Source organism: Pezoporus wallicus, unplaced genomic scaffold (genome assembly GCF_028554395.1).
Source record: "Pezoporus wallicus isolate ANWC-B61680 ecotype Strahan unplaced genomic scaffold, APGP_CSIRO_Pwel_v1 contig_3181, whole genome shotgun sequence".
Classification (NCBI taxonomy): Eukaryota; Metazoa; Chordata; class Aves; order Psittaciformes; family Psittacidae; genus Pezoporus; species Pezoporus wallicus.
Window position 1 is genome coordinate 549,476 of NW_026641700.1, and position 18,074 is coordinate 567,549.

The 18,074-nt window shown below is 39.5% G+C and overlaps 1 protein-coding gene across 2 annotated transcripts in view; it reads left to right on the forward strand.

Moving 5' to 3' along the window:
- Window positions 1-4,532: 4,532 nt before the first annotated feature.
- The window catches only part of GADL1 (glutamate decarboxylase like 1), an 83,129-nt gene continuing 69,587 nt past the window's right edge, over window positions 4,533-18,074 (forward strand). The window contains exons 1-5 of one of the 2 annotated variants that reach the window (XM_057424859.1): window positions 4,533-4,651; window positions 14,133-14,201; window positions 14,896-15,062; window positions 15,771-15,897; window positions 17,464-17,554. In XM_057424859.1, the coding sequence (XP_057280842.1) occupies window positions 14,165-14,201; window positions 14,896-15,062; window positions 15,771-15,897; window positions 17,464-17,554 (422 nt within the window). In that variant the 5' untranslated portion in view covers window positions 4,533-4,651; window positions 14,133-14,164. The remainder of the gene's footprint in view (window positions 4,652-14,132; window positions 14,202-14,895; window positions 15,063-15,770; window positions 15,898-17,463; window positions 17,555-18,074) is intronic. The other variant, XM_057424860.1, reaches the window with a different exon arrangement.

Here is an 18,074-nt window from a genome sequence, read left to right on the forward strand (position 1 = left end):
GCAATGCTATTCCTCTAGGCATCAAAAAGGTAATGAATGCCCTTCAACCTCCTAATGCTTTTTCTTTCCTGTCTCAGTTACATGCACCAGACTATTAATGTTTGAGTTCCACAGGTGATGTTGATACCAATAGAAGTAGCTATGACACTTCAATTATTAATTGAAGTGCCCCAAAATCTGATTTTCATAAGTGCAGGGATCTTGCAGCTTTTGTTTACTCCATATGGAGTTGGGAATTCTTTTTAATTCTACAAATGGAGCCCACAACTTTTCCTGGGGAAAAGACAGGGGAAGAGCTGAGACCTTACTTTATGCACCATCTTGTATTTGCAGAACATATGGTAATTTTGAAGGCTTCCATCCTTAAGACCATCTAGAAGGTCTGGAATTTTTCTAAATAATTTCTGGAAGACAGAACCATTTGCAAGGTGTTTGGGTTTGCAAACCAAACTTAGGTAGTTCAAAAATCTGTGAGTCTTTTGGATAAAATTGTTTTCTTGCTTGGAAAGCACCCTTGTTTTGAATTTTGGGGTAGTGTAGTGGAAAAATATTTACATGCTAACTCCAAAATGAATCCTCCCTCTCCAACTGTATTCTTTCTTCCTTCTGTAAGGAATGTATTGTTATTCTACTGTTCTATTTGTTTATGGCTTTTGGTTTTCTGCACAGTTTAGAGGATGCTCTTTATTTGTTGAAAAGGTTGTGCCTTCGTGTAATAAACTTTAGAGAGGGGGAGAGATGATAAGAACAGAAAGGACATGGAGATGAACACTGCCATATCAACTTCGTAAGCAGAAGAGAGAAGATGCAAATTCACATAGTGGTAAATAGAACAATTAAGAAGACTCTTAGTTCATTAACGTTTAAATGCAGTTCTCAATAGTTTATGTGCAACACAATTCAGTTTTGTGGTCCTGGCTACTTTCAGAGAGGTAGATATTACTTGTCAGTGTCAAACCTTTTAGTCTTCCCTGCATACCACAGCTCATTATGAGGGATCATAGCTTCAGGTAAGGTAACTTGATTCATCTATGCACAAGCTGGGCAAGAAATACATGAATATTTAAAACTGATGTATATTTACTAGTGCAATATTGCATATAGAATTAGTTGTCTGGTTTGTCTGCCAGCATTTCAAAGCTTGCAGTTTAATTATCACATTACCCAAGTCTGATGGTCAGTGTTTTTAATGGATTCATGCTTCTGCCTTTTCATTCAGCTTCTCCTTAAGGTCTTCTGGGTTCCTTTGTGACCCAGGTGAATTAAAATCTTGTCAGCTTAGTGCATTGACAAATGAAAATAGGTGGCTAATGTTGTCTTTTGATATTTCATAATTTTTTTGCCAAGAATGTCTCATGTACTGTGATTATTTAAAAATCTACACACTTAGGGTAGTCATGTTTTTCACAGACACTCATTGCAGTCAGTTGACAAAGAATGTCATCTTGAGCAGATGCTCACCACTAGCCACCCCTTCTTATATTTACTTAGTATAACAAGAAATAATGAAGTAAGACCACAAAGGGCCATTTAGTTATGTAGTCTGATCTCCTTCTATGTCATTAAATTTCACACATGTACAAGCAACTGAGGGCTGTAACCTGCATTTGGCTGAAACGTGTCTTCCAGAATGATATCTTGCCCTAGCTGGGGTACATAAACCCATTAGAAAATGGTGCCTTTGTCAGCTTGTTCCAGCGATGTATTGTCACCTTAAGAAGAAAAAATGTGTGCTTCACTTGAATATGTCTGATTTCAGTTTCTACTACAGCATCTTGTTACGCCATTTTCTGCTAGATTAAAGAGCCCTTCAGAATCCAGGTTTCTTTTTTCTGCTTAGAGGTACTTATATGTTGTAATCAAGTCAATCTTTTTGATAGGATAAACAGATTGAGATCTTTAAGTCTCACTTAGCAGCATTTTTCTTCAATTCTCAAATCACGTTTTCTGCTCTTAATCTGCCTCCTCTCCAATTTTTCAACATTTTTTTCAAAACGTGGACAAGAACACGGTATACATTGGTCTCACCAGTGATATATCCAGAGATAAAACTATCATCTCCCCTACTTCCTACTCCCCGATGCAGGTTAATCCTTCCTGTTACCAGTGTCAGAGTGAACATTTATGATGAGCAGGTGACTGCAGCTTCTAGATCTTTTTTCAGTCAGTACCACCTCCTTCTCAGTACACAGCATCTACAATCTTTCAAGCTTGTTACAGGGATTTAGTTATAGTAGATGTATTTTGTTTAACAAGACTGAGATTGCCGCTCAATTCAGACTATTTCACGTGGTTGCTTAGTCTTTACTGCATTCACCATTTCTCTCCTTTTTGTGTCATTTTCAGATCTGACCCCCTTTCACAAAAACACACGCATTTAATGAAGGTTCCTTCCTGTCAAGATACTTTTTGTCATTAGTCATTTAGGCAAGTCTTATTTGATTTAGCATCTCCTGTAAAGACATCATGGGATACTACATTTCTTTCAGACTGTCTTAAAAGTCTAAATGATCAATATGCATTTAACCAAATGAACAATCTCATTAAAGAATGAATTTAGAGAAGTTTCATCAGACCCAGTCTTCATTAAAAACACTGGAGTTATTTCTATTAATTTCTTTGAAATCTTTTAAACTTAAATCTGTTATTCCTATTATTATTTGGGGTTCTGATGTTGGCCTGTATTTTTCTGTCATTGCAATTGCCCTTTTTTGACTACTGGTATAACATTAGCACCCCTTTGGAATTTGACAAGTATTCCAAACTTTTAGTTAAAACAGGTGAAAGAGCCCAAGTATCCATTCTGGAACTGGGAGTAAAAGTTATTTACATTTGCTTATAGAAGAATGGCCATGATTCCTATCTTTCTTAATTACTAGCATTCTCTAGCAGTTCTTCATAACCCCCTTGAGATCCATCCACTTGTTTCTTTTGTAGCACAGAAATACTTCGTGAACGTATTTACATTTTCCATATCAGCACAAACCCACTTACCAATTACATTTACTGATGGGCCAGAATCATATCACCACTGGGTTTTCTTTTATTCCTAATGCACTTAAACTGTCACACTTGTCTTCAGCTCTTACAACCACAGATTTTTTTTTTTTGCGTATTGATTTCTCCTAGCAATTTTTGATACTGTAACTTGCAATTTTTAGCAACTCTAATTTGTGTAATTTCTCTTTGTTTTCCATTTTATTTTTAACTGCCACCTTTGAGCCTTTATGTGAAAGTTACTGCCTTCTGTGACTGCAAAATCATAGTCTTTTGGACATTTAATATTGTTGTCTTTAAGAAAGCCTCTTTTTTGGAGTTCTTACTAAACATGCTTTGCCCTGTCAGTTCCCTTGCTGTTCTTGTTTGGTTTTTTTTTTTTGTTTGTTTGTTTTTTATTAGTTTGTGGAAATTAGCTCTTTGAAGCAGCTAGGTAATTTTGATTTCTGCTGTCCTTCATTTACCCGTGATGAATGCAATCAGGCCATGATCACTTGTTCCCAGGCAACTACAGACTTTTAATTTAGCGATATCTATCACTTTTATCTATCATAATGAGGATATCTATTGGGCCACAAAATTACCTTCTGCAAGTTGTAGAAGTTATTAATGATATAGCAGAATCTGTAGCTGAAGGTTAAAGAGCGCTACACTTGCATCCTCACAAACAAGGAGAATTCAGACACTACATGTGAATAAATCATAGAATACCAGGTTGGAAGGGACCACAAAGATCACCTGGTACAACTTGTCTTGGCAAAGCATGATCTACATTATATGTCCCAGAAACACCCAGTGTTGGGGAATCCACCACTTTCCTGGGGAGATTATTCCAATGCCTGATTGTTACCATTGTGAATAAATATTTAAATCATACCTGAATATTTCACCAGCTTCCAAAAATCACTGCCAGACTAACCAGGCCTGAATTTTAACTTAAGATATAAGCATCTGGGGATTTTGGCAGTTAAGTTTTGGAGGCTTCATGTAACAAAAGCACTAATACCTTTCGTCAAAAAGAAAACGTTTTTTCAAAGAGGTAGCAATGACAAGCAAATAAAGCTCGTCTTTTCCATATAAAGCACATAAAGGAATGCGCAGGAAGAAGGCCTGTGGCGCGTTGAATGGAGCTGGTGGCCCGAATAAACCGGAGTAAGGATGTCAGCCACAACTCACTAGGAAAGCCTTAAAATAGCCCTTGGCCGCCGGCGGTGCTGGGCCAGGCGCTGCTGCGCGGTGGGCAGCTTGCCGGGTCTGGCAGCCGGGTTATAAAGCACCGGAGGCAACGGAACAAACTGCCACAAGCAGCGACAGCAACGAGCCTCCCGACTTCAGGATAAGGGCAGCTCCCGGGCATTAAAACGCCTCTCCGCGTTTACCGCAGCCCGACGCCGCCGCTCCCCTCACGCCTGGCAGCAGTCCTGCGGGACGGCTCCCCGCCCGGCCGTCCCCAGGGCTCCCCCCGCCGCAGGAGGCGGCCAGCTGCGCCGCGGGTATTAATAGGCAGCCCGGAGGCACCAGCCGAGCGGCTGCGGGAGTGCGGGGCGAAAGCTGCGGTTTTGGCTCGGCCGCGGACGGCGAGGGAGCGGCAAGTGCCACGCCGGAAGGTGCCTCCGCTCCGCACCCAGCTCCCACCGCGAAGGCGAGATGGAGGGTAAACGTCGGCGGGGCCACAGCCCCCTTCTCCTTCCTCTTTCCCGACTTCTGCGGGGCTAGGCGGAGGGCTCGGGGGAGGCGGGCAGAGGGTAGCCCGTCGCTGCCTGCCCCGCTCGGGGCTCTTCACCCCTTCCTCTGCCGGCCGCCGGCGTGAGGGGGCTCCGGGAGCCTCCCCGCCGTGGCTACTCCCGGGGTGGAGAGCAGAGGGACTTCGGGCACAGGGGAGAGGCAGGGTCGGCTTGCAGCCGAGGTGCGGGAGGGGTAATGCTGCCTTCGAGGAGGCTTTCCCCTGGTTCAGAAACTAGCCCAGTAGTGTGTGGAGATGAACAGAAGGGCTGCCTGTTGAATCTCTCTCCCTAACCTTTTGTTAAGGTGACCAGCCCAGGCTGAATGGGGCTTGGAGCAACCTGGTCTGGTAGAAGGTGTCCCTGCCCGTGGCAGGGGTTGGAACTAGATGAGCTTTAAGGTCCTTTCCAGTCCAAACCATGATGCAGCATTACATTGCCATAACAGTTTAATAGGGTATAGTGTTTGCAACAATTATTATAGAAGCATTGCAGCATGGTATTTTTGTTGAAATAAATGATCTTTAAAAAGTGGTGCCTTTTATTTCGTTTATTTGTTTTTCCCAGGCACCAGTGTAAGGCATGATGATACAGTGATTTGCTTTGGTGCAAAAGGTCTCAAGGAGGGAGAAGATAATCCCCTTTTATAAATGTGTTATCAAGTTAACTTGTTTGCTTACATTGACAGGAGACTCTTGCATTGTTATGTAATGAAAAATAAGAAGTTGCCCGTATCTTTATAACAGTTGGGAATGCAGACCTGTGGCTAATACAATAATGAGGCTTCTGGAGAAGCTTAGCAAATATGCAGCATATACACAGTCGAGAACCATTTCTACAGCTAGAAGTAGGAATCCAGAAATTGGCCCCCTCATTAATGGGATTTTAGCTTTTGTGTTAGTGAAACCATAGCCTAAAAAATCTTCCTACTCATCCCTGCAGTCACTAAGGCTTTCCTTGAGGGCAGTCTCCTTTCAGGATTGCTTTTTATGTGCTCCTACCATTTAAGGTTATATGAGAAAACATCTAGGAGACAAAGACTAAAGGCACCTGCCTCTTGTAGCTGTACCACTGTGTTTGCTTTGCACAGCTGGAGCAGCTGGCAAAGTGGACACAGTTGAAGTGGAAACTTGGATGTGCGTAGCATTACCTTTGCAGTGGCTGCTGTGATGAATGCAGTGGGAGCATTCTTCAAGGCGACACTAGTTGAGCATTTGTAAGGTTCATCTTGCTTGTTGGTAATTGAGCCTAATTTCTCTCACGTTATCACCACTACCCACAAGGGCAACCTTAGTGACTGTGCAGGGATGAGTAAGATTTTTTAGGCTATGCTTCCATTAACGCAAAAGATAAAATTCCATTATTGAGGGGATCAGGTTCTAGATTCCCACTCCTAGCTGCAGAAATGGTTCTTGGCTGTGTATATCCTTCTGTCATTTGTCATCAAGGCATTTCTCCAAGGTTGTTTTGGCATGGAGAAAGCCTGGAGAATTCTGTGTTTGGAGGAAAAAAAAAAAAAAGGGTGAGTTGTTCCCTTGTGGGGCTTAAAGCCTGAGTATTGTGAGAGTCTCAAGCAAGTTACTAGCTCATCAAGTACAATAAACAGAGTCAGAGCTAGAAACCACAAGAGGAGGGAAACAACCAGCGTTTATGCAATATGTTGCTTTTTAACTTATGAACTGCTGCATGCTTGGTGTGTGTATGGTATATTTGGGGCATTATGCACTGCATCTGCCAGCAGACTGGGGAGATGAGTCAGCAAACATTTATTTCATGGTAAGCTGTTGCTGTATTGCCTTCTCACACAGGTGTAATATGAAGCGTGGTAAAACAGGCTGTGGTAGTGTGACACTCAGGTTAGTATTGTGGTCAGAACAGAGGGATAGGATCTCTCCTGTGTCTTAAGATCTGATAAAAAAGATACAAGGATCTTTGCTAATATCACTTCATCAGAGGAAGGGAAGCATCGGTTTGCAACAAATAAAGTTTGAGTAAAATAAAGCCATTATGTGTGAGTACCTTCATTGTGCTTTAAACTTAATAAGAATTTTCTTGGCAGTTAATGAGCGTTTGGTGAAGAAGCTTAATTTGACATTTGGAGAAGTTCAACAAATAATTTTTCTTTCTTGATTAAGACATCTTTTAACCTGTCACTTATACAGCCAAGAATTGTCACTTTTTAATGCATTGGGAGATCTTGTTGCATACTGATTCAGCTATTACTTGTTGCATACTGATTCAGCTATTACTGCCTATTAAACGGCTTAGATTTCATGTGCCTTAATTTCCCTGCCCTTGAATATTTTAAGCAGCCTGCTTTTTTAAAGACCATTTGTATTTCCATAAGCATTTGTTACATGTTCAAGACAGAAAAAAATAGATGTTTTGAAATATGTGTCTTTGTATTTCTCTGACTCCTCCTCTCCCCACAGTCAGATAGGATAGTTGGTCCTAATGCTTACAGAAGCTTACAGAAGCTACCTCTTCAGGCTTCACAAACCATAGACGTTGTTAGAGGTAGTTTGTAGAGCATTGATAGCTCAAGGATAGTCATCAAGAGATGGGTAAATTGGAGCCATTTTCCCCCTTTTTTTCCCTCCCATCTGTGCACACAAGTTACCTTATTTTAACATAATGGGTTTTTTACATGTGCAATGAAGGAATAATGGATTTAAAAGGCAAATGGTTGTTGCTTTGTGGCATATCAGTGGAGATTATTGTCAGGGCTAGTCTAATTGTAATGAAAGGTGGCTTTGACTTGGTTCAAATTTATGGATGTCCATCTTTCTTACTGTTTCTTGAGTATATGTGATCTTGTGGGTTTTTTGTTTTGTTTGAAATTAAAAACCTTGTCAAGTGTCAGCAAATAGGGGTGTCTTTAAAGAGAACATCACTGTATCAGAGATTTTTCAGTGCCATAAATATGATGAAGAAAGTGGTGCTTAGTGGCCAGGGTCTTTTGTCAGCAAAGTAACAATAACTCTACAAAGTAGTTGGTTAAATCTAGATCATTCAGAAGAGCTTTTGGCTCCAAAGCTTGGAAGTTTCTGTCGTTTGTCATGTCTTGCCTTATGTAAGCTACAAAGCCTAATAAATATGATCTTATCCATTGGCAAATCTCAGGATTTCAAAAAGAAAGTTTTTTTTTTTGTGTTCTTTTTTTTTTTTATAAGCGGCTTGGCATCCCTCCACTAGTTATCCTGGAAGATCTGTGTCTCATTGGGCTGCTTAAACTTATTTTTCTCAAGCAAATGTACTCCATTGTTCAGGGATTATTGAGCCCCCTTTGGGACCAATATATCATGTTATAAAGGTGTTACACCTGCCTGAAGGGGAAAATGCAAGCAGCAAATGCTGTGTGTACTTGGTATTTGTTTGCAGTGCTGATGCTGATCTCAAATGACTGATTAAAGTTTTGGTATGATCAAAAAAAGCTTCAAAATAGGTTATCCATCTTTTGTCTGCCTTAGAGGAAAAACAGAAGACATGGGTGCAGTCAGACTGCGGGTGGTGTAAGGGTCTCTGGGGCTCTTTCAGCAGCCTGGGCAGGGATTACACAGTCTCATTGGTCATCCCTAGTATGCATAGCATGGTCAAGTCTGTGCTTCTACCAGGCATCATCTGGGCTGCTGCCCGTGAAAAGGACTGCTGGTATCTTCAGCTGCCACTTGCCAATGTGTAGGGTCACCCAGCAGCTTGGCCTCTTGCAGCTCAGGAGTGGTTTCCCAAAGCCAGATAGGAAAACCGAGGCAGGCATGATCTGAAATGATGGGTCCAGAGCTTGGGTCCTTCATTTGTGGCTGATCATTGCTGATCTGACCAGCAGTGTTATAATAGTCTGTGCAAGGCAGCTTCTTTCATTTTGAAGGTGGATTGAACTACTTCGCTATACGTAACATGCTAATAAATTATGAATATCTACATAGGAGCCGGTTCAGAGGATCTAGTGGGCTGGAAAATTGCATCCTGATTTACTATGCACTAGTTTGCCTGTGTTAGTAAATAAGGACATATCTTAGATCAATGTTGTAGATCTAAGTTAGTGAGCAGTATTAGGAAATCCTCTGTAGGAAACAGAAAATACGGAAATGTTAAGAAAGTAATGTTAAGAAAAACTGAGGGGAAAAAAGTTGTTTTGACTGTAACTGGAATGTAGAGGTAAAACTTCCTAAAACAAAATTTAGACTTTTCATCTGTTTTTGCATTGTTAACTTGCATTGAATCCCAGAAAACTCAGTTTTAGTAAATTATTACTTTCTTAGATGGTTTTTGAAAGACTGGAGTTAGAAATAGTTTTTATATTATGACCCAAAATATAGTTCTTGCATGAAATTACAGGCTGTTGTGGACTCTCTCAAATCAAATGGCAGGATTTCCATTTGGATAAAAGCCCCAGTTGTGTTTTCACTTCATTTTTTTACAGTGGGAAGCAGAGAAATCTCAGGGGTCCTTTATATTATGTGGGTCACATGTACATTTGTCAATTCTGTCTGAACTCAGACTCCTGAAGTTAACTTTTCTATCCTGTGCACACTGCCTGTGACTGACTTGGGTGGTGAGATATATTCACTTTCCCATGGAAAAAAAGGACAGTCATTAAATGTTCATTATTGATATGCAACTTCTAATTAAAATAAAAGCCATTTTGTTTCTCAGATGCTTCCTACACTGTTGGCAGATCTTAAAAATTAGAATGTGTGAGCTGAGAGAATCTCACTGGGGTCAGGGAGTTGGGATTTCCATTTCATAGTTGGCATCTGCTGTTTCTCAGTTTCACGTCAAGGTGAATTTGAATTCTCCACAGCCTTTCTTCTTAATTGAAAATGTTACAGCATGAATCATTCCTGCAGTTACTTGGTTAGGGCATTGAGAAGTTGTTATTAAATATTAACATCAGTTCCTGAGGTTTGGCTGCATAAAAATTCCTGATTCTTCTTTTTTAACGTTTGTCTGCTATTTACTTTTTTTATTGTTTTTATTTTGTTTTTTAGCATAAACCGTTGTGTATAGCAAAGTGCTTGGCATGCAGTGAATGGGCACAACATGTCATGGGCATTCAGCTATTAAGGGTGCCCCTCAGGACTCTAGAAACATGTCTGGAAGCAGAAACTCTCTCCTAGTGTGGACCTTGCAATCACTGTCAGATAGTAATCCCTAGGACTCCTCCCTAGATTTCTCTCTCTTGTCCCAACCTTTCCTTTCAGAATGGGAAATTTGGGTGTGGGCTGGGAATAGGACCCGTTGTTTATACTATTGCTGTTCAGTGCTGGCAGTGTGCTCAAATTGAGTTAAGGAGCCTTTGAGTCTGGACACAAGCACTTTTGTTTCCCTTGAGTCCTGCTCTGTAAAGGTCACGTTTGCATTTTAACGGTTGGAGGATTCCTGTGGGTGATGGCTGTTGCAGACTTTCTGAAGGGAAGCGCCCAACTCATTCCCTATCCACAGGCCTAGTCCATAAACCTGCAAAACAGGAACACATAATACAGGAGCAATTGCACGAGCTCTACTGTACCTGTGCCTACTTTGTTTTGCCAGGGCACTGAGTTAGTTTATATACTGATTCTAAGAAATCTGCATTTCCTTTATTTGGCAACAGGCCTGGGAGATCAGTTTACCAAGAAACCATGTATTTTGCCTTAAAACTAGAGTGGCTTTACTTCTGTCATAGGCATACAGAAAGTGGTGATTAAAGAAACAAAATTGTCTTTAAAGATTATGTACACCATGGGACTAAAATAGCTGCATAGCACAGAACAGGTTTGTGTTTTAACACTTTGATACATGATACGGCACTACAATAATCCATTAAACATGGTAGCATGGAGTCTTGACACTGAAGTTCACTTGTTTTCTTTTGCTAGACACGCTGAAAGAAAATACTGAGCTCTTCTGAAAGTAGAACCATGACTGTCATACAGAATGAAGAATGTAAAATTTGTTTCTGATTAATGCTGTCAATTATTACTGCATCTGTTACAAAGCAGAAATGAGCCCTTGGTCATAGCCAGCCTTTTACACTCACTGAAATAGTCAGTGATGCTAGTACAGTGTAAGCTGAATAGGATTTGGCTCTGGCATTCACGCACAAGCTACTTTTTCACAGCCACCCCCTTCTGTTTCTGCCTTTTCCTTGCAAGCAGTAGATCCTTCTGGGCATTTTATTCTACACTCCCAAATGTTGTCAGAACATGCCAAGTACAAACCTCCAGTTTCTTTTTGTAGTGCAAGAATTTATCAGTGAAAGTTCCTGTATGTTTATGGAAACACAGATGCAGCTTTAAAAATTCGAGGTTGTGCTTACATAATGATATAGAAACATCTGAAAAAAATGTTTATTTTTCTGTACATTATTACAGCTTTAATTTATGCTTTCTGCTGGGAAAATAATATTGATCGTAAAAATGAAATGTCGGTTGGAAATCCTTAGGCTTCTGTAATAGAATATTTCATTCAGTATGAAATGTGAGAGTTATGGGCTTGATTCTGCCACTACTGAAGCCAGTGGTTAAATGCTCAATTCCCTTTAATTGGAGTGGGATTGAATCTTCTCTTTTGGAGAAAGGTACCTTGAACAGTCAATAATCCTTAATCTCCGATTTAAGCACTTCCATTTAGTAAAGTTTTAGTTCTGTTTCAAGCCTGAAGCCATTTGGTTGAAATGGCATTTGATGTACTTTCTGGAAGTCTGTTTTCTGAGTCTGTTTAGGATTCTGTTTTTGTATTCTTCAATAGAAAATAATATGTTTATTGCAGCCACATCTCTATATAGATTGGCTGCAATGTTTGAAAACAAAAAAGGTGTATGGACAAGGTGCTGTTTCTGTGAAGTGAGCTCAATGTGGAATGCATTCCTTTAGTCCTGTCAGGGTTTTTTGAGACAGATATGTTTTTAACTTAAATTCTTGGAAAATAATGTTTTGAGCATTTGAGGTATGATTTTATTTCTTGGAGACAACATAGATTATCAGCTCATAAAGGTAGTCTATGAGTTAACTTGGATGCTGAGCTCTGAGAAGGTGTTAAAGGCATGCTAATTAACTTGGGTGCAGTAACATAAAAAGTGAACCTTAAATCTTTCTGGAGGTTCACCCATCTGAAATGTAATAAATTGTTCATAGGATCTTTAAAAAAATGTGATAAAAAAATGTTATGGAAATTCAGACTTTTATCATCTACTTATTTTTCCTTTTTAAGGTTTTTACTGCAACCAAGAGAAAACACTTTTATTTTTCAGTAGAGTTTTGAATTCTCACAAGAGCTTCAGAAGTCAGACAGTTAGAAGCAGAAGATTAAGTATCCCAGGATATGCAGTAAAATCATGAGGGATGGGAATAATGTATCTACCCAACATTGGTTTGCAAAACCTGAAGACCTTTTTCTTCAGAAAATGTGTATGTTTGGGTCTTGATTTAGCTACTTATTGTCAAATAATTGCTCCTATTAATTTCCAGTAATAGTCGTATGGTTCCAGGGCAGAATTTAGCTCAGAAAGTTCAGATTGAAATAGCAATAACAAAAATTTAAGAAAATAGTAAATAATTGCAAAGTAAATTATTTAATGAATTATAATATGGGCTAAGTCCTGAACCCTTTGCTTGAGCCTTATGCAGGTAAATTGCTGTTTAAATGAAGGCTCTTTTCCCTTACTTCCTTCTGACCCTTCTGCTATGCCTGAGGCCCAACACAGATGTGTTGGGACTAGCGATAGACTATCACCTATTTTATAGAGGATGTCTTCTTCCTTGGGCTCTACAAAGTGTTGTATGAAGACAGTAAAACTGTGTGTAGAGGTGAACAAACCTACTTCAAATATGGAGCTGTTAGACCTACCACACAGTTCCCTGAAGACTTGGTAGAAAAAGCAATGTAAAGTTACGCTTTTGCTTTTCGAAGAATCCCTGGAAGAGGCCATTGTAAAGTCATGGAAGCACTAGTATCACATCTCTATGCAAAAGTGTCAGAAATAGGGTGGATGGAATTACCAATGGAAAGCTTTTGCACAGCTCTGGTTCTAGCAGAGACCTGAAAGGTGTAGCAGAGAGAGGAAAAAAAAAAGTTAGTGTTTCACTGTCTGTTTTTTCTTGTAACCAAAGGAGGCATCAATATCTGTGCTCTGTGACAGATAATCATTTCCTGTATAACTGTTTTTAGATCCTGTCTTCTTTTCCATAGAAACAAACACTTTGATATGGTGTAATCTCCAGGTGATGTAAAGTCTGAGATTCTTTTGTATTTACATTAAGCTTTGGTTAATACCTAAGGCAGCTATTTATACATCAAGTAACTATCAGTCCAAAAATATCCCCTTTTGTCTGCCCAAAGACCTGATGGCTTGTTAATACCTGATATTTTAAGTGTTGTAAAGTGGACCTACTAGCTTGTGTTTTCAGAGAAACCTCCAAGACTTTTTCAAAGCTGCAGTTTCTGTACAGTGCCTCTGCTATGGTGCGTTGGGAAGCATGATGAGATGTGTTGGGAAGCATGATGAGAATCGATGTTTTTGACATCTGATTTCCCTCTTTGCCTGTTGATGTAATACTGTTTACCTGCTTGTTCTATATATGTCCCACAAGAACATTTATGCCTATCCTATAAAAATGTGCTGAAGGTTACTCTGTTCAACAAAACTTAGTATATTGCCCTTTTGGATTAAAAATAGAGTAATTTCAGATATAGAGGGTGAGGGTCTCATTTTTCTTACAAGCGTTATGGGAAGCCTGAAGTTCCATCTTATGTTAGAATTTTATGTTATCAGTTCTGGTCTGATAAGTGAAAGTGAACTGAATAGCTTCTCTGAGTCACCAATAAATAAAAGCTCATGGGATTGACAGGGTTTCTTTCAATCAATGGACCTCAAAATCATGCACCTCTCTAGGTAGTGGTGTTGTTCTTCCATATCCTCCTGCTCATGAGGAACTTATGATAAGCATGATGAATGTGTCATACTGCAGTGTCTGGCAGTTTTCTGGAAACTCAGTTCATTGTTTAGACCTTTTAAAAAGATACCCTTTTTCTGTACTGCATAACTGGAGCAAAATGTAATGCAGAAAATGAAGTTGTTTTGGGCATAGAACTTTGCCCATACATCTTTACCCTTCCCCCATCCTCACTGTAGATGAAGATGATCCTTCAGTGCTGCCTCGTTTCATAGGTCTTAGCTATGCTAAGGTGAGATCAATGGACAGATGCAGCCTGTAACCTAGATAATTTGGATATGGTAGTTACCGCTTCTCATTTTGGCACTATACTGTTTCGTACATCTGTTCCTTTGATATCTCCAAAGGTCTCACTTTCATCTTTATCCTTGTGTTAAGACTGGAGTCCTGATCTTGCCATAGGAAATCAATACATGAAATAGATACGTGGTTGCTGGTGTTGGCCAGTGTCTTATGAGCATCTTGGATGTGCTTTCAGAGTGATGTAAAGGAAGAAGTAGCAATGTGTTTATGGAACACATCAGGAAAGTACATCTCATGGATGAAGGTTAGGGAGAGGAAAGAGGTTGTCATTGAACTGAATAAACATGATAATCCGCACAGCAAATTACTGTAATTAGTGACTGAGGGTACATAATAGGATAAGGGCAGAAAGAAGTACAAGGTATGTGATATTGACAGCAATCTCAAAAGGTTTTGTCTTCATGGAGTGTGGGTCAGTGAAACAGTTTGCAAAGGATGCAGAAGACACTGATCAATGGGACTGGCTGGTGGGAAGGAGCAGCATAAACATATGGGAAATTAAAATAAAAAATTATTTAATGAAAAAAGGGATGACATGTGGAAGGAAACAAAACTTTGTCAGCTAACAAAAATGCCTATCATCTTGCACTTTATTTCTGTTTATCCAGCTGTATCATGTTCTGGGCTGGAACTGTATTTATGTTTTCCTCTGTGATTGGAAGATGCCTTGCATACTTTTATATGCTACAGAAAGCGGCAGATACCATGCAGTAGTCTGTTACTAACTACATAATAACAGTCTAGGTTTGAAGTAACATATCTGGCTTTTTGACTGCAAAGATTCTTACACCAAAATCTAGGATTTTTGTATATGTAAAAGTCAATGTGATTTTTTTTTTTTTTTTCTTCACTAAATCTTCATCAATGAAAGAGTATTTTTTTAGTTTATGAATTAGTTGCCCAGGCCTTGCTCTGATGATGACTTATTCATTTTACAGTTGATATTTGCAAACCAGAGATGCTCCAGAAGAATGCTATTTTGGTGGATGGGGTCATCCTAAATGGTCCAATAATGAACTCAAGAGCAGGAGAGAAGTTTGTGGAAGACGCCTGTAAGATTATAATGGAAGAAGTCATCCAGAAAGCTGATGATGTAACAGAAAAGGTAAAGCCATACACCTTTGTTGCAAATTTGTAACAGAGATAATGAACAGTAAATCAGTTTTTGTCTAAGCTGTTATTTTATTGCACTTTAGCCTCACAATTACTTCTAGTCTACCTCTGGCTCTGAAATGCTTTACAAATTAAGAAAGGTCATATTGCAGAACCTTTCAATAACATAATTAACATACATATTTGGCAGAAAATTATGATTTCCCCCCCCCCCTTCTCAGAGTACAATGGTCACTTTTGTCAGATGACAAACGAGTGCAGTGTTTTTCTAGTTTCAGGTGGGGGGGGAGATACTTGTTTGCTCCTCAGTGGCACCTGTGTTGGAGAAGGAGGAAGAGTGGATGTGGTACCACTGTGAAAAGGCAACATGGGGATTGCTGTGGGTTTCACAGAACCTCCTCTTAAGATGCTATATGGGAAGAGGAGCTGCAAATGGATCATGCTTGCCTTTAGGTGTGCACTAATTACTCCCACCCTTTGGCAGAACAGCTTCTGAAAATCTTGTGATTATAAATCCTTAGCTAAGGATAGAATTTAGCTGCAGGCCTGCTGCTTTACTGCTTTCCAGCATTCCCCACTCTAATGTTTATGGTCAAGCAATGCCCAAGACACAGTGCTGAATGTGTTACCTTGTACCTTTATAACCTCTTCCTCTTGGCTAACATGCTCACTGCTGGTATCCCCCCATCTCCATCACTAGGTTTGTGAATGGCAAGACCCTGAAACACTGAAGCAGATACTTGATCTGGAAATGAGGGACACTGGAGAATCTCATCAGAAACTCTTGCAGCTCTGCCGGGATGTTATACAGTACAGCGTCAAAACCAGTAGGAATGTGATTTCTAGTGAAATTATTTTGTATGCTAACTTAAGGAAGACAGGATAATGTTTATGAAATTTTGTCACTTTTCAGGAAACCAAGGGTATGAATTTTTTGTTTTGCTGGTCACCATAGATTTGACTAAAATGTGTAATCGTGGCAAACTAATAAAAGACTAATTCATGTAATGCCATTGACATTAATGGTAGATTCTGTCATTTTGAAGTCTAGTGAAAGTCACCTAGACAGGTACAACAATCAGGCAGGAGAAGGACTTTTATGTGTGATTTCCTGCAGTCTGAGTGGTGAGGAGTGGAGCTACTGTCATTGCCTTCATACCTTCCTAGTGATGATTGCCGTACATTTACTATTGTTTTTGAGCAATAGCCTTACAGGGTGTTAATTTGCTGATAGGCAGTAATTCCTGTTCCAGGTGCTGAGAAGAAAGCCTGCAGTGTTTCAGAGACAGAACACGTCTCTGCAGGACTAGTTCTCTGTGGCTAGCCTTTCTGCATCATGTCTAATATAATTCAGTCTTAGCGAAAATGGATGAACAACAGGACATAGAGCTGTGGTTCAGTAGCTCAGAATTTCAGATGTGGCAGAGCTTGGGCAGTGTTTTGAAAAGTGAGAGGGACATTTGATAGTTATTTGTGCATTTCCAGGGCATGCTCTCTGCTACAAAGTAAAACTGTAAAATAATTTTGAGTGAACTCATACCATTGAAAACTGTAGAAGAATAGCAGGACTGATCTACAGGGGCAGTGCATTAATAATATGCAGATATAATTACTGGGTAACTGGAAAGTGTTCTGTTTATCTTACTTTTGCAAATTGCCTTTAACTTTCCATTTGTTTCACTGTATCAGCTTAGAAAGGATATTGTATACATAAGTATGCTGTGCAAATGGCCTTTAATTCAAGTGCAAACATTTATTGAAGCCTCAGATATAACATAAATGGAGCCATATAGTTTTGCATGTAATAGTACTATGCTGTGGATTAAAATTAAGGTGGTGATACCACTGCTAAGCTGACTTGCCTTTACAGTCAGCAATAGTATAAAATTTTCTCATAGTTAGTTATATCTCAGTGTTTCACGGCAAGTAAACAAATTCTCTTAAATGTTGTTTGAAGTCTGCAGCAAGATTTTCCAAGCTGTTATGCTACCTCTGGCTGCCTGGGATCAGCAGGTTCCTGTATGCTACTGCTTAGGAAAATTTGGCTGAACATCCATTGCAGCCTTTAAAAACTGCTGTTAAAAGCCACTGTGTATACTTAATTATCTTTTTTTTTTTTTTTTTTTAATTTGTAAAACTTATGAACAACCCACATTCATTCTGTGCACTACTTAAATCTCTCAAACCTTGGTTTGGGACCTGAAAGTGCTCATCAAATTTGCTTTCAAAGGATTGTCTAACCTAAAAAAAAGGATAGTAAATCCAGAAAATACTGACAGAATGATTGAGTGAATTGTGGTTTGCAGTGATCAGTGTTCAACTGAGAAAGGCTTGTGATACATTTTCTTTTCATGTATATCCTGTCACTGCTTGCTTTTCATCTGTGTTTTCAGGTCACCCAAGATTTTTCAATCAGCTGTATGCTGGAATAGATTATTACTCATTAGTGGCTCGTTTCATTACAGAAGCACTGAACCCAAGTGTGTAAGTATAGTTCTTTGTCCTCTTGGTGATGTATTGGCAGCATACTTTTTGAAATAACAGCTTTTCCTCCTGTTTCCCTCCTCCCCTTCTGATTTGTTTTCAGTATTATAGATGAGGTAAGAATTGTGCAGGAATGTGGGAGAGAAAACAGTATACATTGGATGAATAGCTCAAGAGGTTGGCTAATCTGATGAGGCCCTATTTTCCTGGTTTGTAAAAGGGGGTTTAAGAGATGAGATCTTAGTTTTTCAATGCTTTTAAACCTAGAATTTCATCTTACTTGGTGCATAAAAATGAATTAATAAGACTTCCTGAGTTCTTCATTTCCTTTGAAGAATTCTGCATGGAGTTGAGTGCAAGTAGTTACCTGTCTACTGCTACTTGCAAATGTAAAGCCCAAACAAAAAGTAGTTGTTGCTTTGAAATAGATTACTATAGCTGAAATCTAACCATGTGACCTACATTGAAAGAAAACCCTGATGTATTACTTTGAGAACTGAAGCTCAATGTGATGCTGCCA